The 24930-nt window shown below is 40.3% G+C and overlaps 1 protein-coding gene across 1 annotated transcript in view; it reads right to left on the reverse strand.

Annotated features, from left to right (window-relative positions):
* Positions 1–24930, reverse strand: part of MYBPC3 (myosin binding protein C3) — a 108398-nt gene that overhangs the window by 8761 nt on the left and 74707 nt on the right. Inside the window, exons 24-30 of the mRNA XM_072986070.2 lie at positions 20767–20955; positions 16470–16604; positions 14875–15042; positions 12999–13087; positions 9485–9680; positions 1959–2098; positions 418–577 (exon numbers count right to left, since the gene is read on the reverse strand). Coding sequence (XP_072842171.2) covers positions 418–577; positions 1959–2098; positions 9485–9680; positions 12999–13087; positions 14875–15042; positions 16470–16604; positions 20767–20955 — 1077 coding nt within the window. The remainder of the gene's footprint in view (positions 1–417; positions 578–1958; positions 2099–9484; positions 9681–12998; positions 13088–14874; positions 15043–16469; positions 16605–20766; positions 20956–24930) is intronic.

Genomic DNA, 24930 nt, shown 5'->3' on the forward strand with positions numbered 1-24930 from the left:
CCCAAAGCACATTTTTGGGGTGCACTAGAGGGCAGTGGTGATATGGAAGTCATCTCTTCGCAAGCCTAGTGACAACAGCACTTCTACCCCACGGTTGTATCTATTGGCTTTAGGCCAGGAGTTCCCAAACCTGAGTCCCCAGATGTTCTTAGACTGTAACTCCCAGAAACCCCAGCCTGCACAACTAATGATGAGTCTTCTAGGACTGTTAGTCCAAGAACATCTTGGGACCCAAGGTTGGGAACCATTGCTTTAGGCCATTATTCTTATTGTCATTTTGTCAAATACAAATAGCAAATATTCATGTGAATACCCCATGATATTGCTGACAAATATTTTCATATCATCATTCACTGAGGTAATGAGTATTTTTAATAAAGCATTTGAGGGGGCAAGTTAATATAACCTTTATTGTACCTGTCTTTTTAATGTAGGCAGGGTTTTTTGTGGTTGTTGCATTTTCACTCAATCCACACAGGTTTTCACTGAAGATCCGGAAATAGTATTCATTTCCCATGATCAAATCTGATACTACACAATTAGTACGTCGATAATGATCAAAAACTGTATACCACTCCTGAAACCAAAATAAGCAGGATTAGAAAAATGGGAGACCATGCAAAGGTCGCAGCAGCAACAACAACAACAAGCCCCTGTCAAGGAGGCACAGTGGAGAATTGAACTCCCAACCTAAACCACTGAGCCATACAACAGATCATGTGCTTCTGGAAAATTATGCACAATAAAACCCATATTTTATACATGAAATGCTAGGGATGAATTTAGACCCCTTCCCAGCATTTCATTTTCAGGACTGATTTAGATTTAGTTTACTATGGTAGTTGACAAAAGGTACTTTGTTCAAAAGTTATATTTGCAGGGGTGCTTCTCATACCTTCCCTTTCCCTCACCCTATGATGTCTTTTGTGAAAGCCAGAGATTTTCATAGATAAATATACAAAGTGTGGCATCTCATTTATTCCCTACCGGATCATTTTGTGCACCTCCAGACAAATAACTGCCGTGTTGTTTTCCAGGTGTGCTTTGGAATATTTATTTATTTGTTTGATTTCTATCCCGCCCATCTGGTCTATGTGACCACTCTGAGTAGCTTCCAATATAATACAAACAATTAATAAAAACACATAGTTACATGAATCTACAAATGAAAATGTGGAAACCAAGAAAATAGAGTAAAAAGTAAATAAAGGAGAAATGAGAAGAGAGAATCAAGGCTTGAATAAACATCCATGTTTTTACTTGGCTTTTAAAGATACCCAGCGTAGGGGCCACACGAATCTCCGGAGGAAGTTTGTTCCAGAGGCAAGGAGCCACCACTGAGAATGCCCGGTTTCGTGTCTTTTTCTTCCGGGCCTCTCTGGGTGTTAGGCCCTTCAGCCTCACCTCCTGACTTGCACGGGTGACCCGGGTAGGGCTTGGTGGGAGTAGGCGTTCTGCCAAGTATTGAGGTCCTAAACCGTTTAGGGCCTTATAGATAAGCATTAACACTTTGAAGTCAATGCAGAAACGGATGGGCAGCCAGTGCAGCATGGCCAGAGTAGGAGAAATATGTTGGTATTTTCTCACTCCACTAAGGAGTTTGGCCGCTGCATTCTGCACCACCTGAAGTTTCTGCATCAGCCTCAAAGGCAGCCCCACGTAGAGCGCGTTACAGTGGTCTAATCTTGAGATTACGAACGCATGCACCAAGGTGGTGAGTGCCCCCGTATCAAGGTCGGGCCACAGCCGAGCAATCCGCCAGAGGCGGAAAAAGGCGGTACGGACTACCGATGCCACCTGTGTTTCCATGGTGAACGCCGGGTCCAGATGGATCCCCAAGCTGCAAACCCTACTCTTAGCGGCCAAGGTCACCCCCCCAAACAAGAGAGAGAATAAAAGATGATGACTCTAAATAGGATGATTTGGCTATCTACACTTGTGTAGTCAATATTCCTTACCATAGTTTTTTTATCTGCTTTCTGGATTGTATATCCTATGATCTGAGCATTGCCATCATCCTGTGGTGGTTTCCATTCCAGCGCAACATTGAATCCCCACACATCAACAATTTTTACATTCTGTGGAGGGCCAGGCTTGTCTGCAAAAAAAGAAGAAACCAATTACACAAAACCAACTGTCACATAGTCAAGATTCACCATATAATTTGTCATTGGCAAGATGCAAGTAGAGCTTGACTTAGACTGTTTCCTGTAAGTTGTTCACACACAAACATCCTAAAACAGTTCCCATTTCCAGTCCATTCATGGCATTTCACCTTTACTTTGTGATATATCTAAATTATGGACCTTTCATATTTTAACAAAATACAAAACAAGGTCCCCCTCTATTTGCATGTACTTTTGTTGATTCCTTAAAAAGAGTATTTAAAACACAGATGATTCATGTAAATGAAAGAGGTGTACACAAATGTTTCATGTTTCTTTTGTGTTCCCTCTTTGTGCAACCTTTCTTTCACCCTCTGTATGTTAAACTGCCTGATTTTTTAATCTTCATCATCATCATCATCCTAGATCTGCAGAGCTGGGAGAATCAAACTCCCAACCTGTGGTTCTGCAGCCAGATACCAATACCAGTAAGCCTTCCAGTAGTTAAAAAAACTTTCATGAAATGAAAATTCATCTTATTATCTATTGGGTTGGGTCAAGATTTATTCATGCCTGGAATGTACCCACTGAAAATCAATGGGGTAAAGACTGTCATGATTCTTCTTTCCTATTGATTTCAATATGTCTGTTATTTCTTAAGTTTGAATCCAGTCCACCTATGCTGGAAATCACTAGGAATTAAGAGTAACTGGATGGCCCAGATAGTGATACGTCTCTTTAGCTTCAGATCAGGCATTTATCTGAGTGTGCTCTTCCCATTAATAGAAATTCTCAAAGTGGGGAAAACCCCCAAAAGATCAAATATTAATGTAAAACAAACATTGAAGCAAGACAAAAACCAGCTACTCAAAATAACTTTCATTGGAAATAAACCAATGCAACAGCTACATATCCTCCACAATTAAAGCCGACGTGCTTGCTTTCACTTAAGAAGTTTTAATAGCACACCAGAATTGAATCTGGAAGATTTCCTATCAGCTTTGAAAACATTTCATTTAACTATCATGATGGCATTTGCAATCAGATCTCCTTGCCTGAGATTAATTGACAGGCACTCCTTCAAGTATGTTGGAACTAAGCCACACAGGCCCTTAAAAATGAAAATCAACACCTTGAATTGAGCCCAGAAGCAACTGGATAGCTAGCTAGGAAAAATCTTGCAATACTGACATTATGTAGTCCCAGTGCCTAACACCATCAATGGGTCTGACTGCGGTCTTTCAAGGATTGACCCACACACAACACAGTGCCGAAGTTCCCTGAAGCAGTTTAGAGCATTTATAAACAACAGCAAGGACAGCTGCCACAACAGCTGAACATGTTAGATTATGTTTCTAGCTCATCACTGGGAATGTTAGTTCAAAAAGTAACTAAACATGTTCCACCACACAGAGGCATAACAACATTACAATTACAGTTGGGTCAGGTCACAAAAGTGCTATGTTGCATACTTATCTATGTGTTATCTTTATATACACACAGGAAAAACACAGTCTGGAAACAAGAGTGAGTGATACTCTGATTAGATCACTAGACTCTCACATAGGGAGGCAGTCTTTTGAATCCTCATGAGTCTTTGTCAAACTGGGCATCATGGAGCTGGTGGCACTGCAGAAAAATCCATGGCCAGATGCGCAGATCATGGGTGTGTTTTGGAATGTTTATGGTCTTTTTCCTGCACTGTCACTAGCTCCATTACACCCAGTCTGACAAAGACTCATGAGCAGTCAAAATCTTGTGTCTCACTGCCACTGTGCTTGTACCCTTAAAAAAATCTTTAATTTTTTAAAAGGGATATTGATAAAGTGCTAGTAGCTGCCGCCGCCACTGCCACCACACGTACACAAACAACCCATAAATATATAGATCAGAAGGAGACAGCTTTCTTATGGGTCAAAGAGGGCTTGAGATTTTCTGCTTTAGATTATAAAGAAAGGAGTGCTGAATTTTTGAAACCCTGCTCTTCACAATATTTTACAAGTCTTTTAAAACTTGCTTCCTCCTCCCAACATTGTTCAAAAGGCAAAAGAAAAATGAAAACCAAGAAATGAGACGGAGAGATATGTATGGAACGCAGGAAAAGGAGATAGGCTAGTAAAGGAGGGAAGAGAAAGGGGGAGAAGCAGGGAAGGCTCATACTGCTTTATCGATATATCTTTGCGAATTAAAAAAAAAGGACAAGGGAGGCCCTGAATGTCCCGAGAAACAGTAGAGAAAATGAATCAATACGAAATTAAAGAGCAGTATAGCCGGCTATAACAATACAAAAAGAAATAAATTAATCACTAAGGTTAAAAACAATATAAACATTCCTGCCCATAGTTTATATCACGCAAATGCAGGAAAAAAATTTATTGGTAGAACAGAGGGATAAAATGAATCAGTATAACTGGAGGTTGTTTCACATAGCATAGAACCCTAAGACAAATATCTAGCTTTGTCTTCAAATTGTTTACAAGGACCACATGGTGCTCCCCCCCCCTTTTTTTTGGTAAGCAAAATACATTCTTCTAGGTTCTTCTCTGTGGCCAATTCCAGTATCACATCTTTTAAAAATACAGAAGAAAACACAAACCAAAATAGTTGTAGCAGAAAAGCAAGAGAAAGGTCAGGTTCCTTCTCTTCTTCTATGCATTTTTTTATTCTAATTAACTAAGAAACTGTTGTTGTTGTTTTTAAAGCTTAGTCTTGTTACATTTTTTGCATTAAATCTTAAGCCAAAAACCTAAAACCCGATGTGAGATTGGAACACATACGGTTTAAGCTGATGCAAAAACATTTTGCTACCTGAGGCAATACAGTGAGTGGCACAATCCCCACTCACCCAATCACTTGAGCACCCAAACCAAATTATTTGGGCACAGGGCACACATTCCTGAAGCCCACTCCCCATTTTTAGCAGAAAAATTAAGAAATGAATGTTAAATGATTAAGAATTTGTTCCCCTTATATGAGAACTAAAATTTGCTACCTGAGGTATGGAATGCATGTGCATGTAAGTCAAGCAACTTCAGCCAGGATCTGGATATAAAAGTAAAATTCCACCCATAACTAATGCACTGTGTACACAAAAGAGTGTTAAGAATGTTTTGGTCCATGGAAGCTCACTCTGAAATAAATTTGTTAGCCTTTAAAGTATCGCAATATTTTATCCCTCCCCCCCCCCACTTTTCCACTTTAATTTTACCAATATGGTGAGACAGACTAACATGGCTGGAAACTGCTACAATGGACAACTCGACAAAAAGGGTCCATATTAATATGATTAAAGGTTAATGATAAATAAAAAGATAGATACCAGTAAAGGTTCTAATAGCATTAAAAATAATGCTCCACCAGTTCATTCTGATGTTCATAAAAAAGAATGCTCACAAACATACCAAGCCACATACCTCTAAGCTCTGGTCTAGGTGCAGGGGGAGAGTTAGACCCAGGAACATAGCCAACCTTCCGACTTTCTCCTTTAAAGAAGAGTTAAACTACGCAGAACTGCTGAGTCTCTTACCTCTGATACTAAGGCTGTACAATGTTAGCAACTCCTTCTAGACAAGTGGTTTCCAACCTTGGATAATCAGGTCTTGGACTGCAGTTCCCAGCACAGTTGATGATGAAGGCTTCTGGGAATTGCAGTCCAAGAACACATGGGATACCCAAGGTTGGGAACCACTGTTTTAGACTAACAACAACACAGGAAATTGGATGGAGGCAATAGCTACACGCAGTATATATAGAGATGTGCATCAGGGACACACTTTGTGAGAAGAGAACATTGCAGACTGTACATCATATGGAAAAACAGTTGTGGCGCACCATTAGAAAGAGGATGCATAAAAAGGGAAGTTGGAAAAATATTTATTTGACCACAAGAATTTCCCAGAGGAATGTGGCAGTTCCTTAACCAATAATAAAATCATCCTGACATTAATATGGAAGAAATCCTTGAGATACTTGGCAATCTACCAGAAGCGACAGCAAATAAGAATTTTTGCAGGAAGTTAGAGGTGTGTTCTGTAGCAACCTTATGGAGCCTGATGAAACCTCCCCAACCCAGAGATCTCCCTAAAATATATAGTAGCAGGTATATTCATAACATAATTTCAAATCCAAGGCCACCAGGCCAAGCAAAGTCATGATGTGATGGGTTCCAATCATTCTCAGCCAAGGCACCCATGAGGAGGGCTGCCCAAACAATGCCAGCAAGACAGACCAATTGTTAGAGATAAATATAACATCTCCTCTTTATGGAGGTTGCCCTCTCAAACCAATGTTGCTTCATTATTTGTATCCATTTCTGGTATACAGTCAATAGTGGGCAAATGAATGCCACACTGGTTGCTGACACTGTCATTTCAAGTGTCACTGAAGTGTTTCCAATATACAAAGTAATTTCTCCCATACACATATTTTTATGGTGTGGTTTGGAAGTATCAAACAATATTCATGTCATGTTATAGGGGCCCCCACCCTCATTTTCTTGAAAGTCAGTGGCGTTTATTCCAGCATATCACTTCTTTAGTTTATACATGCATCCACAAAAGGGCAGCAGATCTTGTCTATCAGATACATCCAGTAATCCCTCCTTAACTGGACACCTGTTAGAGAAGGCCAACTGTCTAATGGCCTCCTTAAATGATCAGTAACTAAATGATCAGTAACTAAATGTCATACTGGGTGATCTGTGTGCATAGCAATCAAATCTTCAAAATTAAAAGTTTGACTTCACTTTTCTGACCCCCCCCCAAAAAAAAAAAATCATGGAAAGCTGGTTATGCTGGGGAATAGAAAGAAACAACATCTTGCACACCAGTCCCTGAGGTTAGCAAGTTACGAATTCTAACAGATACTTTGACAGCAATTAAGCCCCACAAATGGCTGTACATTCTAATTCCTCATTTTGGATTAATTAAAATTTACTACATGCTGTTGTTAAGCTTGCATATATTAACACCAACCCTGCAGCTTTCTTAAACTTTTATTAGTAGAATAGCAGGATAACTACATGCAATGTGTGATCTCCCTGACCAGAACTCCCAGTCTTTTTCTACATTAAAAAAGAGCAACCCTGGAGGTGCCTCGTTTTGACTAGGGCTCTGGTCCAGGGTCAAAGGATCCAACTTTCATTCCACAATTGCGACCAAGAACTCCCATAGCTGCTTTTTGTGATAGAAAAAGATGGTAAGAATGCCAGAAACAGGATTCCCACATTATGTCTAGTTAGATTCTTAGAAAACACTAGTTAAATAACACTCAACAGTCATCTCATATGGTTCAGGGTTGATACAAGAATGGAACAGCCCACAGCATTAGTAATGTTAAAGTAAGGGCTTGATCAGATGGGTGTTTGTTCCACTGTTTGCTCCGCTGTGGAGATGGTTTGGTTCACTCTTTTTTCCAGCAATGCAATTGCTGGATTGAACCAGAGTGTTCCCACAACAGTCCTAACCACACCTTTTTCATCCCGTTTTAGGGGCTTCTATTTTTTTGGTGTGGGTAAGATTTCTCTGGTTTGGCCTGTTTCCAGAGTGTGTGATCACTGGGAAGAGATCAAAAGCAATACTTCCCAACTGTCAAGACTTAAGTTTGAATTTGCAATATTGTAAAGTGGCGTAATAAACAAGCCAGGATAGGAAATTGAACACTTGCTCTGCTCCTCGACAGAGGGGCAGGGGAAGTGAATCCACAGATTTGGCTGAAGGCTGTTTCTCAACTGGCCCTTCAGACAAACCAAAGAAAATATTTTTTTTCTTTTTCTTAAAGTGATGTAATGTCTCAGTAATAGTCTACCAGAATCTTAATTTCCCCCCTTTCACTTCCCCTGCCTCTCTACTGAGGAGCAGAGTAAGCTTTCAATTTACTGATATCCTGAAGTGGCTCACTTATTAAGTCACTTAATGATATTGGAAGAAACTGGACCAAATAGGGTTGCTTGAGTTCTGATATGCTATTTGGATGCAAGGATCACACCAACTGGGATTCATCTGATCCCAAGTGACCCTATTTGGCCCACACCATCCCTCTCTAAAAGAGCCAGTAGCCTAGATGTGTCCTGAGAGTCATAGACAGGACCAAGCTACTTTTTAAAGCATATACGTGAGACATCTGGATCTGGATAATGAGTAGTATTGTGGATTGTTACAACACTATTGGTTGCTTCTTCATGATGAACATCACTTTATAAATTGTTTGAGTAAGTTTTTAATTATTCACAATGTTTAATATTAATGTGTTGAACGTTGTATTACTATTTAAGGCCTCGTTGGCTCCACCTTACAAGCCCCCTTTGTCCAAAAGGTGAGATAAAATTGGGGTGGGGGGGATGATTTAGCACATTTGGCATTTCTCATATACTTGGTTTCTGAGCTCATTTGATACGCTCTAATAGACTAATGTTAACATGCTCTGATCCTGGCCATAAGCAGTTTGGGTATACACAGGTTTCCCCCATTCATTTCAGTGAAGAAAGATGTTCTGTGTGTTCAAAAGACAATAAAGCAGGACTTAACATTTGTATATGATATTTAAGAGTTCAAAGAGCTTCCTAGGCATCATCCCTTTGTACTTCTACTTCCAACAACCTTGCAAGATAGGTTAATATTACCTTCCATATTGCACATAGTGATACTGAGACAGAAGGAGAAGGTGTGGTAGTCTCTGTAAATATACGTGGTTGGAACCAAGTGCAGAGGGGTTTAACATTTCCTTTTCCCAACCATGATACTCCAAAAAAATTCACAGCGGCTGTGTCATAAAAAGAGTTAGAAAGAAGACTCAATTTTGCAGGGATTTCCCTGTGCCCCCCACAGCTGCATCAGGGGTGAAGAGTCAATCTTCATTCATCATATATTATGCTCTCGCTATGAATCTCTTTCCTTACTTGTTTTAATTTTTTAAAAAACTTGTATTGCTGCCTCCCACGTTGAACCTGTGAGGTTAGATTGCTCCCCTCACCCCAAGGTTCCTAGCAGAGGCAAGACTTAGTCACGTAGGAACAGATTTCCTGATCTGTAGCTCAGGGCCAAAACAAGAACCCAGGGAATTGTGTCTTTCCTGCTTTTACAACTTTTTGTCTTCAGAAAGCCAATCTCCTTTGTTATGCCTGTCTTCAAAGCTAGCTATGCAAATGAAGCCACTGTGTTTTCACAATTATGCCTTTTTCACCACTTGAGGAGCACTGTTTCTACACGTCCAGCATCTCACCAAGTAATGCCCTGTTTCCTAGACTGCAGCCCTCTTTCAGATGAATGGGAACACTCTGGCAAGTACTGTATATGGACCTGCAAAACAAACCAATCCAAACACCCTTTATTAAAGTGATTATGTTTAAATGAAGAACTCCTCAGACTCCAGCAGTTTCTTACCCATAACCTGTATGGTAATTGTGACTTTATCACTCATGTTTTCTATCTGCACCTCTACTTCATATATTCCAGAATGGTGGCGCTCAGCCTTTCGGATAAACAGGATAGTGTCTGTGTTGCTGTTTCGAACGGCCACCTCCTTGGAGTCTAATGGCTGACCATTCTTTGTCCAGATAATTTTAGGTCTCGGTTTACCCTATAGGAAGAAAAAAAAATGAGAAAATTGAAACAGCAGAGTTTTTAGTGGATTGATCACCTGTTCTATGTACAGAGAATACTGGTCTCTTGTTCAGTAATCGTATTTTAACTTACTTTCCACATTTCTTTGCCATTCTTCTGCACAAGAACCACACCCATCCACCCAAAACCACCACCACTGCCAGCACAAACATGCGTTTGAACTGCTTTATTAGAAACTGGTTTGTTAACATAGGTTTCTCCAATCTCATTTATACCTCCGTGTTTTGTGCTCCCTGAGAAGATGGGAAACTTTCATGCCTGATATGATGTGACGGGTGATCCACAAAGGTCAAGGGTGCACCCAAAAATTCCCAGCTCAGCCTATGTGGGTTTGGGGAAAAAATCCCTTTCTATAAGGTTAAGACTGAAATTCTCTTCCCACCTCCTAAGCACGATTTGGACAAGTCTTGTCCCTCAGTTCCACCACTGCCAAGCAGTGGCCTTGACAAATCCACTCTCTTCATTCAGCTTTCTGTGCTTCAGAAAACATTCCTTTGCATCTGTCAAATAAATATGCTCAAGTTTGACTTGTTCATTCAAGAATTGTTTACCCTATTTCATATAATGCTGCGCTATAAAATATATTTTATTGTGAGAGGAATTGCAAGCTCCCCTCCTCCCTACTTTGATTCCAGATAAACCATAGTTTAGCATGTCATCCAAAACCAAACTATGGGTTCTTTCAGACAAGTCATTCTTACCTCTTAAGCTTCCTGTCAAGCATGGACCTTACCTAAATTTCTCCTGCCATTCAGATGACGCTCCTCCTTGTCCTTTATGTACAGGTATTGACAGTGTTTTCCGTGAATGAGTGCTCACACCTTTTTGCCCCATCCAATCCCTTGCTTTATTTCATGCCTCTTCGCTCCACTTTCATTCCAATGTTGTCTGCCCCATGTGGGTAAGTCTTGGGCTGAGGAGATCTGTTTGTACTATTTGGGTGAATGTTTGGTGGCCATTTTGCTGCTATTGAGTCCTTGTATGGCTTTCTTTCATTCCTCCCTCTTTCCTGCTGACATTACTTCCCCCTCCTTCCCCCAGTGTTTCCATGATTCAGAAGACTGACCCTTCCTGTGCTGCCTGCTTCCCTTCCAAAAGTGCATGCTGTTCCCCCATCCTTACATTCTCTCTGCTGCTTCAGTGTTCATATGAAATGAGGGAAGAAATTGAGAGAATGGGGGTGGGGAATATCTTGGGAGCCCAGGAGATGTAATCTCTAACTGTTTCAGGAGCTGCCTGGCTTTCTAATTATTTTTATTCATGTTGATGCTATTGATATAATAACGTTGCATGCTTTCCAAGACTGGATAACAGTTGAAGGGAGGCTTTTAGGATCTAAAGGGATTCTCTCTTTTCCCACTAACCAGTGGTGTCGAACTGTGGCCCTCCAGATGTTCTTGGCCTTCAACTCCCAGAAATCCTGGCCAGCAGAGGTGGTGGTGAAGGCTTCTGGGAGTTGAAGTCCAAGAACATCTGGAGGGCCACAGTTCGACACCACTGCGACCTATTGGTAAAATTTCCCTCCCCCCAACCTCTGGCTTATCCTTCATCTCTTCCTGCTTGTTTGCTTCACTTCTTTTGTTTGGTGGTCTCTCTCTGTCCTTTCCTGACCTCCAAGCATGTAGGAAGCATGAAGGGGCCTTTCCCACATGTGGAGAGTCCATTTCCCCCCTATTGACTGTAACTATAGACAGAACTGGAGGTAAATGTACCCTTTTCCCACTTAAAATGTTCCTAGAGTGCTAGTCACAGTGAAAAGTACTAGTCCCTGTGAAAGGAGGCGGGCCACTGATATTTAAGTTATTCTCTCACATTTTCTCTGCAGTAATTCTTTGTATCTGATACTCTACTAATTATACAATGAATTAACCAAATTCTTCAATCTTGGGATATCCTGATAAATCCAACTAAATTGTGACAAAGGGGGGGGGGGAAGGGAGAGGGTGTATAAATGTCCTATCTCGAAGAGACCTATATTTAATCTCAACAATGGTTTATTGAATGCCAGCTTTGTAACCACAGTTTCATGACACAATAAGACATGATGAAACACGAACAGACGCAAAAAAAATAAAATAAAAACCTGGTATCTTCCTCACATCTGTGCCTGATGGGGAAGTGGGCAAGCACAGGGGGAGGCACCAGGTTCAATCTTGTCATGATAACCAATGGTTTGTGACATCTATTTTCTGCCACTGCCCATATTTTCTATTTGAGCTTGTCTTGATTGAGTTGAACTGAATTTTTCATTGTTTCAGCACAGGGTTCTGAAATAACATGTGTAAATATTTCCCCACGAAGTGCAATTAGAGGTCAAATTAGATGATACAATTAGCCCATTGTTAAAAGCAGGGATTCCTTAAGTGCTGAAAGATGTATGTTTGTCATTGCATGCACTTTCAGAGAGCTCCATAACTAGCTTTTCAACAAGCTTTGTTTTGTGGCTGGTTGCTGGAAAGTCAATATGTGCAAGGCTAGACTCATATTTCTGAAGTTGCCTGGATTCATATTTCTGAAGAAATCATGTTCCAGGAGGGAAAATGCTTCTAAGTGTAAGCTGACCTCTTGTCTAGTTTGACCCATGGTACTGCATAACAAATGCACACTTGTTGATTATCTGAAAACACTTAGAAGTAATTACAGGTTGTAAAGTGTTATGAATCTGAATCTAAATCTGTAGAGGAACACTAAGCTTCTAATTCACATAGCTATGTATATTTTGAAATGAACAGAGACTTTGCCATTCAGAAGGATTAATCTATGTATGCATGTATCTGTATCTTTATGGTTTTTGAAGTTGCCCCTTCAGTGAACAAGCTCTTTTTAGTCACTGTGAAATCTGGAGTTGTCAACACAGTTCGGGTGAGGGGAAGCCTAGCCTCACATTATCCCTTACGCTTTGTTTATGTGAGCAGCAAGATGTCTGCAGAGAAGGGTTCTACTTGTGTGTAGGTTCTGTGCATGATTAGAAATCTCGATTTTCCTTGGTTGTTGTTCTTGTGAAAAGACTGTAGGTAAGCAGGAACCTCTCCTTTTCAGATTTACTGTGGCTCATGTCAGCAAAGCAAAGAGGAAGGGGAGAGGGTGAGCATTAAATGCATTAATGATTCTGTATTTCAGAATTTTTGAATAAATAAGGCTTGTAGATATCTGCAGTGAGTGTGGCAGGTGGAGTTCTAGGAGTGCACTGGAAATCCACACCCACCACTCTGAATTGCTGCATTGGTGATAAGAGTTTGTACAGTACTGTGATCAAATAGATTCAATCAAATACCTGGAAAGGAATTACAATATTGATTGTGTCGCCCACTTTCTTCATTAGAGTCTGTCTTAGATTACGTGGCAGCCAGATTTTGGGATGTTCTGTGGATCAGAAATCAGGTCAGAGAATTATGAAACCAATCTGCTTAAAATTACTGGATATGCCATAGTTAGGATAACAGCTACGATAGCATATTCTGAGAAACATCTAAGGAATTATGCTAGCTCTTCTAGTTATGTTTTCATATATGAAAAAACCTGCGCTTTCTTTTTGTCTCCTGAGCACATGGCCTGGGGGTGGGGCCTAGGGGTGGGACTTCCTCCTTTAAAAGAGTGTGTTCCAGGATCGCACGCCGAAATTCTCAAATTTTATATCTGGCCTTAATATGGTAAATAGGAAAGCCAATGAGATTTGCATAAGCCTGGGAGTCAGGAAAGTTTTAAGGATCAGATCATACTTTTGCACTATTAAAGAGCAGGCCGGGTAGGTGGGGCTCATCAGCCATGGAAGGCAGCCCATCTAGGAGAAGGAAAACTCCAATTTCAAACCTCCACTGCCTTGTGGCTATATCCACTCATGGAAAAGGCTTCAGGAGTTAACCTCGAGGCAAAATCCGGAGCTGGAGTCCCGAAGGCAGCATGTGTCGTTCTGCCAACTCCTGCGACATTGCTGGAACCAGTTGTATTGGCTCTTGCCTTTCCATTGGACCATTTCAGCAATGTGGAGAGGGGGGATCTGCTGCTTGGGTAACAGCCTATCCTCCATATTACCTTACCCGGGCTTCATGCTCTGGAGAGGACACTCCTCAATTCAGAGCATGTTACCATAGTCTCTCGAGACTGAAGGATGCCTATGCCTATGCTATGAAAAAACCTGGAATGAAAGATGTTACTATCTTCCTATGGACAGTGGGTGCAGTTTTACACTCTTGCCCTAATAAGATGAACATTACAGTGGTGTTTGGGGAGCAGATGGCACACTGCAACAGGAACAAAATGAGACAGGAACAGCTGGAGAGTCAAAGAGAGAGTCAAACTGGAGATCTTGAAAATTTGGGGATGTCTTTTAAGAGTGGCCGAAGCTGTGATTGCTACCTATTCTCCACTTGTAGATCTGTAAATTATATATATAAAAATTACAAAAAGTCAGGAAGCCATCTCTCAACTTCATTTTGAAGAAAACTAAATTTATGCAGTCCTGGAGTTTTTATCACCTGGAGATAGCAAGAGTCCTGCTCTTGGATATTCTGCTCCTTAGGAAGCTCCGAGAAGTGTCTTTTGAAACCTCCAGACAGAGATGGATGAGGAATTAGCAGTTATATTAGTTGTACCATCTCCTTGGACTCCAGCCAACTGAATTAGACCACTTGTACATTTTACTTGCAGACAAGGTGATGATTAATGACCTAGATGATAGACGTCTAATGACAGCAAATCTGGCCTCACTACCCTTGGCAATCCACACTGATTGTGAAATATCAGGCTTGAAGAGCAAAACAATCCATCAAGCAATGGTGAAACCTATTTGTAAGATGATAGGCCTTTTAAAAATGTGCATCACTAATGTGTTAATCATGGTCACTCTTTTTTGCATGTGAGAATGAAAGTTCTTTAGAGTAATAGCAGGCACTATTATATATTATCCTACAGATGCACCATTGAACTATTTGAAGAAAGCAGCCAAAATTACTAGACTGTGTGCAAAAGGTATTCAGATCAGATGTATTAGTATATAAAGATATTTATAGGAGTATGGCCAGATGAGCAGGTATAAGCCCCTGTTCATTTGACCAGTACTGTAATATTATGCCCTGATCCTCCATCACCAAATTAATAACATTAGTAGAAATGGTCTCAGGGACCAATACCAGCTCAGAGTAGCTACTTACGCAAGATCTCACGGATTGTAATGGGCTCTTTGGTAATTGCTGGTAGACTTGACCCAGCTAGGTTTATAGCAGTGACACGAAAATAAAGTCTATCTCCCGTGACCAGATCTTTAAGCAGGACGGAGGTGCGCTCAATCGGGCCATGAAGAGCTGGAATCCATTCTGTGGCTGCAAATGCAAGATCATTTTTCAAGCAGTCATTTGCAAAACTATATACCTAAAGGTGTAACTCTAAGTAAGTAGATCATAATGCATGAAAGTGCACAGTAAAAGAAATTTGTTAGTCATAACAAAGTTAGTCTAGAGGTGCAACTATGCAGCGAGGGAAATATGAATTCACTTGCATTCTCTCATTCTGAAAGTCACATCAGGGAACTGGAGTTTCCCCAGGTCTCTTCGTATTAACTGTCCATACAGGGAGAGTGGTGGAAACACCCTATTTGCACTTCTATTTATAACCCTGCAGGTGGCACCATTACAAAGAAACAACCTAGTCAGTTGTAAGTAAGATCAAACAAGACTTTCCTTCCTTTGTTTCCTCATCTCGTTACTGTATTTCAAAAAGGAAAAAAGGGGAAAAAGCATCTTGCCTGGGCTAATTGTATGTAAGAGTCACAGCAGAAGCTTTATCTCCATCTGATTTACATCCACAAGCTTGTAAGGATGTGATCATATGGAGATAAAGCTCACATTTTGGACTATTGGTGGCAAAGACCTGTGTGACTTGTTCTCTGGTGATCACACAACATAGAGCAGATCTCAAACCAGCCCAACCCTGCTCCATGCCCAGGCTGGACCTTTTTGGCCCAGTGGCAAGGCTACTTTGTTGTTGTTGTTTTTTTTGAGCTGGACTGAAGTGATCCTTGCAGGTACAGAAGAGCTGCTGTAAGGGAAATCAGCATGACCAAATGGCACGATCCTATACTAATCAGATTGCACTAATGACTGGCTATTTATAGGTCTACTTTATTTATTTATTTATTTATTTATTTATTTATTTATTTATTTATTTATTTATTTGTTTGTTTGTTTGTTTATTTGTTTTATACCCCGCCTATCTGGACTACTCGTCCACTCTAGGCGGCTTCTGGTCTCACAGTAACCTTTGACCATGCTAGTTAAAAGGCCTTGCAGGTATTCCACCATTTTTCCATAACAGAAAAAAATATCACATTTCAGACAAGAAAATGATCTGAAACTGCCCCCAGTCTGCAATCTTTACTGTGGAGCTACATCAAAAGCAGGCTTAAAATGACTTTCTTTCCATAGATTCTCATTTTTGCACCACCTAGTCTGATGAAAAGCTCTGGAGAACTCAGACACTCGTACATTTTTATGGTGTTTTGGGTGGTCCTCCAAAAAGATGATGGTCAACAGTGACATTTGTTTTTCTGAACATGAGACTCTGGGGTTTGATTCTGCCCAGAAGTTGTAACCATTGCTCCAACATGTTACCTTCCATCTCCTATCTGTACCCACAGGCTACAGCAGTAAAGTCAGAGAAACATGTAAGAGCCTAAAACAAAAGAGCCAGCTGTCCTTCATCTGACTCAGTGAAAGTGCCCTTCAAAATGCAACAAGGGAGGCTTACTCACATCCTTCTTTGCAGTACTCCACAAGGTAGCCATCCAGTCCTCCTGCTCCAATGCGTTCAGGGGGTCTCCATTTTAAGGCAACAGAAGTGTCTGAAACATCTTCTACTGTGAAGTGCGCTGGCTCACTTGGAGGAGCTAAAAAATAACACAGTATCCATCATCATCATTAATGCTAATAGTAAAGGCAGCATTCTTCTTAATCCATCCCTAAATGCCAGTCAATGTAAAAATGGAGTTGACTGCTAAGAAAATCCATGCTAAGGAGTTTAGACTCTGGAAGAGGTTCCACAAAACGTGGACTATGGTAAAGAAAGTTTCATTGATTGATTGATTTACTATTGATTTGATATTGATTTAATTTAATTCAGACTGGGGCCTCCACAGAAGATATTCAAGGACAGGAGTGTTTACTCAGGGGGGAGGGGAATCAATCTATAAGCTGTGCAACTCTCTGAAAGAGATTTCATAGGTTAGCAGCTGCACCTTACAGTTCAGGTTGGGAACACCTGGGAAGACAGTAGCTCTGTTCAGTTGTTACCCTTCCAGGCATTGTGACGACAGAAAGAGGGAGGTCATTAACCCCACCTAGGTCACTTTGATCCCACAAGCAGTGACAAATCTGAAGAGTCCTGCTCATGTGCAGGTGCAGAATATGTATAGTAAGAACCCAGATTTTACAGGATTCTTTCTTGTGTGTAAAGTTTACATGCGAGCAGGAATCTTACCTCTTCAGACTTGTCACTGCTCATGTGAGCAAAGCAATGAGGGAGAAAGCAGAATCGGCTGCCTCTCTTCACTCATGTTGGTGAATGTGGCAAAGGTAATGCATACATAGAGCTACAGCATCTTTAGAACACAACATGTATGCTGATCAGGGTACTGGCCAGGAGGGAGGCTACTATATTCTGTACTACCTGTAGTTTCTAAACAAAACCCCAGTACTTATTCAGATATATAGTCTGCCTTTCTTCCATGTCTCTCTTCCTCCTCACTCAACCCTCATAAAAGCCCTGTGAGACCAAATGGTCAGGCTGAAAGAGAGTGCAAGCAGTCTAAAATGTAAATTTCATGGCTGGGTACGGTCTTGAACTTGAATCTCCCATGCTATGGTCCAGCACACTAATTGCTACACTACACAGGCAGAATGTAGACTGCATCTGTCAGAGATGCGTCATAGCAGTGAAGTAAATGAAGTGGCAATTTCTCATCTTTGGTGGGAGGGGAAAGTGTATTAGCAAATGTGCCAATATACGTAATCTCTGTAATGAATGGCAATGACACAAAGTTAGCAGCTAAAGGCAGAACAGAAAGGCATATGAAACTGTTGTCTGGATGTATCTGGATAATGTTGCATGACAAAAGACCAATAAAAGACTAGCAAAATAAAATGGACACATCAGCTGGTGCGATTATAAAAAGGCCAAAGAACATTATATTAAGAAAACTTTATGTGCTTTCTTTAAGTGAAACAGAGATATTCCTATATCCCCATCCAGTCTTTTACTGGATGGGTACTTATTTGTCTTTTACAAATATGCTAGAATAACAGGCATTTGATATCTAGAATTTAAAAAAAACACACCACAAGAGAACTGGGGGCATTCTGATTATAATTATTTACTTCATGTTTCTCAGCCTCATATCTAGAAACAGGTCTGCTAGCTCACATAGCCGACAAAGAATCTTGGCATAGATATTGTGGTCAACTCTGATGCATTTTGGGTCTCCATGCCTTGAATTCAGCAGATGTGATGCAGATCTGTTGGTGATAGAAATTCAGCTATAAGTATTGTAGGATTTTATTATTTATTATATCAGTGTGTTTTATTATTCATGTAAGCCACCCTGAGTAGACTTTGTCTAGGGGGGCGGGGTAAAAGTCTAATAAAAGTAAAAGTAAAAAAAAGCTAGGTGTGGTGCTTTTTAAAGATCTCACAAGAGGTCTCCCTCTGGCAGTCCTAGAGATAAAACTATACAATAACTAGAGATACATAGTTATCCAGATATATTCACATATGTTCAATTTCTACATTCACTTTAGATCAGTGAAGTTCCAAGATGTATCCTTAGTGCCCCAGGAGTGACAATAGTAAGAGATAAAAGTATGCCTGCTGCTATCATCCCTCCTGGGTGGCATGTGAAGAAAATGAACATATATCTTTTATGCAAGATGAACAAGTCTCTTCTCTGTACTGTCTCAGCCAGACAGGCTAAGATGGAGGACAGAAGGAGAAGTGTGTGTATGTAGTGTTTTGTTTTGGAGTGTGTAAATAGGTGAACATGGAGTAGGTTGGACAGTAAGAGAGAAAAGGAAGATAGGAGTTTGTGCATGTTTATAAGGAATGGGTTTGGACAACATGATATATCAAGGAATCAAGGGGACCCCCTGGGTTTTTAGATTTGGCTCACATGAGTTACACTGCAGTTAGTTCATTGTATGGTCCAAACAGAGGTTCCTTCTCCATTCTAGTTTCTCTGTCTTCCAACAAGCCAAATGAACCCATCTTTCTCTGGCTGGTTGCAAAAGAAGCAAAGCGGAGAGAAAGCACCACACACCTGGACACAGCTAAGCTCTGCCACTTGCTTTGCTCTTTCTACGGCAAACCGGGAATAGCAGAGCTGTGAGCACCAATACACTACTTGTAACTGATTAAGATATTATTCCCTGGTTTAGTACACTGCCCGAACATGGCCGTAGCTTGAATATACGTAGGACCAGCAGATAGATGGACACTATTCCAATAATATCCCGTTTTGCTACTATAAAAGTTATGAATCTGTCCAGCGAATAAATTCAGGGATCACAACTTTACCTCCAGAGTCAAATGTCACACAGTCATCAGCATTTATAAAAACAAATTTTACAAGATTTCCTGTCTCTTTAAGATATTTTGAACCAAATAAATTTCATTTACATCCTACAGATTATAATGCATAAAACTAAAACTTTCTACTGTCTGAATAAGTTGCTGAAGGCAGCAATGAACTTCCTTCATGTTAAGTGACAAGTACTCAATAGTTTTGGCACCTTCTCATAGCATTTAGATCACTCAGAAAGGGTTTAAAAACGATTTCAGTATAACAAATGTATTGCTAGCCATATGTATGCTTAGCATACGCCACACAACCCTTTGGTGTTTAAACATATTATGTTCCTTATTTTAAGTATTTATCTATGCAGAATATTCCATACCATATAAAACCAACATTTTTTAAAAAACACACACAACAGATGGAGAATCTAACATTAGCACCCCACCTTTTGGTGTTGCAATGAACACATTTAGCTCACTTGCTTTCTTGTAACTACATGTAATTAAAGCCAGGCATTAGAAGTCATTTTAAAAAAGCATGCCACCATACACAGGAGTGCAGATGCATTATGAAACAACATATCTTATTAACCCAACACCTCTTTCTCCAAATAGGCAGGGTAGAGCTTTTTTCTAACAAAATAAATCTTGTCTTATTCTATTAAGACCTTGGACCTTTTAGGTCAGTTGCTTCCTGCAGGGGCTCTTGAATGTCTTTGCTCTCCACAGGCTCATCATTTAGTGGTAGCTGAAGATCAGGGCTCACCACCTCCGCTGGATGTATATTTTCTTCTTCTGGCCCATTGCTGGGGATTTCTAGTTTCATACTGTCACCTTCCAAAAGCAGTTCCTCTTCTTTATGTTCTTCCACGAGCTGAACCACTACTTTAGTCATTTCTGCTACTGTTCTACCTCAACTGCCTAGATGGTTCTTTTCTATCCCAGACTCACACTTTGCCCTTAGTTCAGAGACTGATAGAAATACTGTAAGGGAAGGGTGATAGTGATTATTTTTAGAAAATAATTCCATGGATATTTTCTTAATGAGCTGTACTTGCAGCTCCACAGGGGTGGGGAGATTAATGGAGCACTAGGTGGTATACTATGATATTTGCACCCATAATGGAATGGGGGAAGCTGAGAGGCAATGGGAGGTCACTGCCAATTAGTTCCCCTCTCTTGTCAAGACCCAGCTTGCCTCTCACACTTCTAATTTTAACAGTTAGAAATTCATCAGCAATTCCATGAAATTGGAACCACCCTGCTCCCAGTTACGAGGAGGGGTTAAAAAAAGTTTAGAACTTATAAAACAGATAAATAAACTAAAATAACTAATCAGCTGTCTTGAGAAACGGGACTTGGTGCCCCTATGAGGTGAAGGCAAAAATATGACTGTGTTCATATGTGCCTCTTGCTCCCTTCTGGAAGATTTTAGAAGCAGAATGAATTGTCTGTTGACACTCACTTTAGCACATCACACTTACCAATTGGCATGAAAGGCTGTGAGGCAGGACTAGGCCGAGACATGCCAACAGAATTCACTGCATAAATTCGCATTTCGTAGACAACTCCTTCAATCATCCTCTTTGCTTCATAGGACTGTTCCTTCAGAAGGTCAAAGTTCAACCTCATCCACCTGTAGCTCTTTTTCTTCTTTCTTTCTAAGATGTAGCCTGAAAATTGAAAAAAAAAGATGTTAAGGGATGTGGAGGAACTAGCTACAGCTGGAGAAAGAGAGACATAAACACAACGATTTTGTTTTTAGCAAAATCAGAAACTCCTGGCCCAGATTTCTATTCATCAAGTTCATGTTTTAGAACTTCTGACACTTAGTTGTTCTTCTGATGGATTAAGACAGGTGATTTAATGAATATTTAGCAGATCAAACATCTCTCTTTTAGCTAATAAATGAACCACTTCAATTTAAATGTGATATATTCACGCTAGAGAGGAGGATATTTGTATATGAATACCCCTGCACAGCTGGATTTAATGAGGGTCTGGCCCCTGGGGCTGGACCATCCATTCACGTGTCGGCCAGTGGCAGTGGCCCCTGTCTTCCTTCCAATCACTCCCGGAGCCTCACTTGGCTGGCCATTCCTGGCAATGGGAGGCAGGACAAGTCTCTTTGTGCAAGGCTGCTGAGCCACTAGCTGAATGGTGCTCCAGAGCGATTGGAAGGAAGAGGGGGCCGCCACTGTCACCGGATGTGTGAGTGGATGGTCCGACCCCAGGGGCTGGACCCTTGTTAAGTCCAGCTGTGCAGGGGTATTCACATTCATATACAAATGCCCCCATCTCTAATTAACACTTACTTAACAAATGAGTATGACTGAAAGGAAGTCTTGAGGCAGGGCATTCTCCAGCCCCTCCTCCAACTGCAGCTCACGGAACAACAACACCGGAGGGATAAGGATGCTCAGCAACATTGTGAGACAGGACATAAGACTCAGATAATTTTCTAGTGTTCGTCATGAGCAGGCAACATGATGTCTCCAAACGGCTTTAGACTGCAGGTTTCACTAGCCACAGTGGCCAGCATTATGTTAGTTATACTCCATAAATCGCGAGGGCATCATATTGTTTACGAGTGACCAAACACAAGTCTTCTTTATATGGTTTAATGGTTTGATTTGATTCATTTTCACACCATGAAAATCTCAAGATACATGCCCTTTTGATATATTTAACAAAGAGCGAGGCAACATAAACAGAGTAAGAAAACAAAGTGAGATTAAACTTATTGTCTGGGATCCTGTTCAGGAGTTCTTCAATATACTGTAACATAATACCTCCCTGCTTGCTGAGATCTTTGTTCAAGCCTACTATATCTTTCCTTTCCATCTAAATCCAAATAATCTGTTTTGGCTGTAGATGTTGAAGATAATCAGGGGAAGCATTTCTCTCAGTCCCACCATCTTCACACATGTGTTTGGTGGGGGCACACGAGGGGGCCCTCTCTGTTGCTGCTACCAAACTCTGGAACTCCCTCCCACAGGAGGCCAGACTGGCCCCATCTTTGCTGCCCTTCCACAAGCAGATGAAGGCCTTTTACTTCAGGTGGGCTTTCCCTTAGTGAATGACTGTCTGAGAGACACTTTTAAATAGAATGTTGTGCCTTGTTGCTTTGAATGTATTTTTGGTGTTGCTTTTGTTTACCACTTTTAGTATGATATTTGTTTCATTATTTTAAAATATTTTTAAAGTTTTAGCTTTGAAATTTTATCTTTTAATGATGTAAGTCACCTTGGGTCATTTTCAAGGAGAAAGGTGGATCAAAATATTTTAAATACAATAAAATAAAAAATAAAAAATAAAAAATAAAAAATAATAAATAAATAAATAAATAAATAAATAAATAAATAAATAAATAAATAAATAAATAAATAAATAAATAAATAAATAAATAAATAAATAAATAAATAAATAAATAAATAAATAAATACAGGACCCAAGAATACCTCCTTGCTGGCTTGGCAAAAATATCAAATTGCTTATGCAAGTAATCTGGATGAAGAGGATCCTGAGCACAGGTAGATAGAAATTCCTTCTTTATTATCTTTCCTTATTGCTTGCTAGTACTATAGGATCCCCATATCTGCTGGTGATTGTTTCCACACACCTCAGTAGATGCTGAAAACCATGGAAAATAGTGAACACTATCAATTTATAGCATGGCAGAAAGGAAAAAAAACAGAAAAACTATTTTCACATGCATTAGCAGAGACCATGTGATGTTATTCTTCACTAAGTATTCCTAGCACGGTCTCTGACTCCCTCTCATGGCTGGTTCTAGTAATACATGTGAAATAGGTTTCCTTGGATTTTTTTTCTTTTAGTATTTTACATAGTTTCAGACCGTGAGTAAGTGAAACTACAGATAGTGATCTCACAGATATGTGGGTCATACTGTAGTTACAAAAATGAGTTTGGTCTAACTCAGCTGACAGCCTTACTTATTTAGCCAGAATCCTGGATCTATGTGTATTCTATGTATAGATGCAAAGAAACATCTTTAGGCTTCTTTGAGGCTTGTTCCCACAGTACATGTGACTGCAACGAAACTAACTGCAGTTTGACAGCTTCCCATGGATACACAGCTCAAACCAACTGTGGTCCAATTCTTCTGCTTTATAAATAATCTAGAGCCCAGTTGTGACCACACTTTTGTCCTATTTGGTGTGTGACATTATTATTATCAGCAGCAGAATAAACACTGATTGAGTCCTTGATAGCTGGTATACTCATTTCCCCCCCGAAAATGCTTAGCTAACTTTAAAGGATCTAGAAAAAAGGATACTTTCTAAGAAAGGCTAATCATCCCTTAGAACTTGGAAGAGCTACTCACCATCTATTCAGGATGCAGAAACTGAGTACTATGAGAAACTCCAGCATCTTGTTTTGCACTTACGTTTATCATAATATAGGATGTGATCAGATGGGGAGTTGTCTCACTTTTTGGTCCACAGAGGGGATGGGCTGATTCACTCCTTTCTCCATTGATCAGATGGTGTAATTGGTGGAGCAAACCAGCTTGTCCCCAGAGCATTCTGACCCACACCTCTCAGGGTCCCTGTCAAGTGTTTTTATTTTTGTTGGTGCAGGGTAGGATGACTCTGTTTTGGTTCATTTCCAGTGCATGTGATTGCTGGGATCAAACCAAAGTGAGCTTCCTTCTCTAATTTCCCCACTGGTTTCAATATCTCCATATCATTAGTGGATTAAACAGACATCTTAACCATTTAATGATATGAGGAAACTAATTAAACTGGAAATTAAAAACTGCCTTTTTCTGTTCCTCCATGGAGCAGAGGGAGGAAGAAACAACATTTCTTAAGCCAATTAATGTGCTCTACGAATTCGAGAAAATGTTAAAAATGAAATACTATGCTCAGAAGCAAGATGAAACAGAAGGGAGCAAGGACAGAGATCCCTCCCACTTGTCTTTGCTTCCTTAAAGGAGATGGGCCACATGGAATCACTTGAGGTACATACGCCATTTGAATGCAAGGATAGCAACAAATGGCATACCAGACTTCCACCCGTCCTTATGTGGACCTATTTACTTACTCCATCTTGCTCCTATTGAGCCCATGTAGACAAGCTCATAATTACATGGGACAAATAATCATATCCAGCCTACCACAGGCTCAGTTATCTGTCATACTAAGTCTGCTAAAAAAATAATTATCAACGATCGGTCAAATAGCTTATTCTCTAATTAGAACATAAACCAATTAAAAGGTCTAAGCTTTAACTCTCTAAGTAAAGTTATGGAGTCCAAGCAAATTGAAATGTTCTCTGCCCTCTCTGGTTTCTGTATGCTTATAATTTTAATGTCCACAAAGTGTTGTTTAATTAAGGATGGCCTATTTGACTGGTGGCTACATAAATTCTAATGTAGTCATCTTAGGTAGAATAACTACATGGTAAGTTACAGCTATAAAATGCAAAATTGGATATAATTGGTCAGATACTATTTTTGTCATGCTTAGAAAATGTATGGAAGTGAGAGCTGGACCATAAAGAAGGCTGACCGCCAAATAATTGGTGCTTTTGAATTGTGGTGCTGGAGGAGACTCTTGAGAGTCTCCTGGACTGCAAGGAGAACAAACCTATCCATTCTGAAGGAAATCAACACTGAGTGC

Source organism: Pogona vitticeps, chromosome 1, assembly GCF_051106095.1.
Source record: "Pogona vitticeps strain Pit_001003342236 chromosome 1, PviZW2.1, whole genome shotgun sequence".
NCBI lineage: Eukaryota > Metazoa > Chordata > Lepidosauria > Squamata > Agamidae > Pogona > Pogona vitticeps.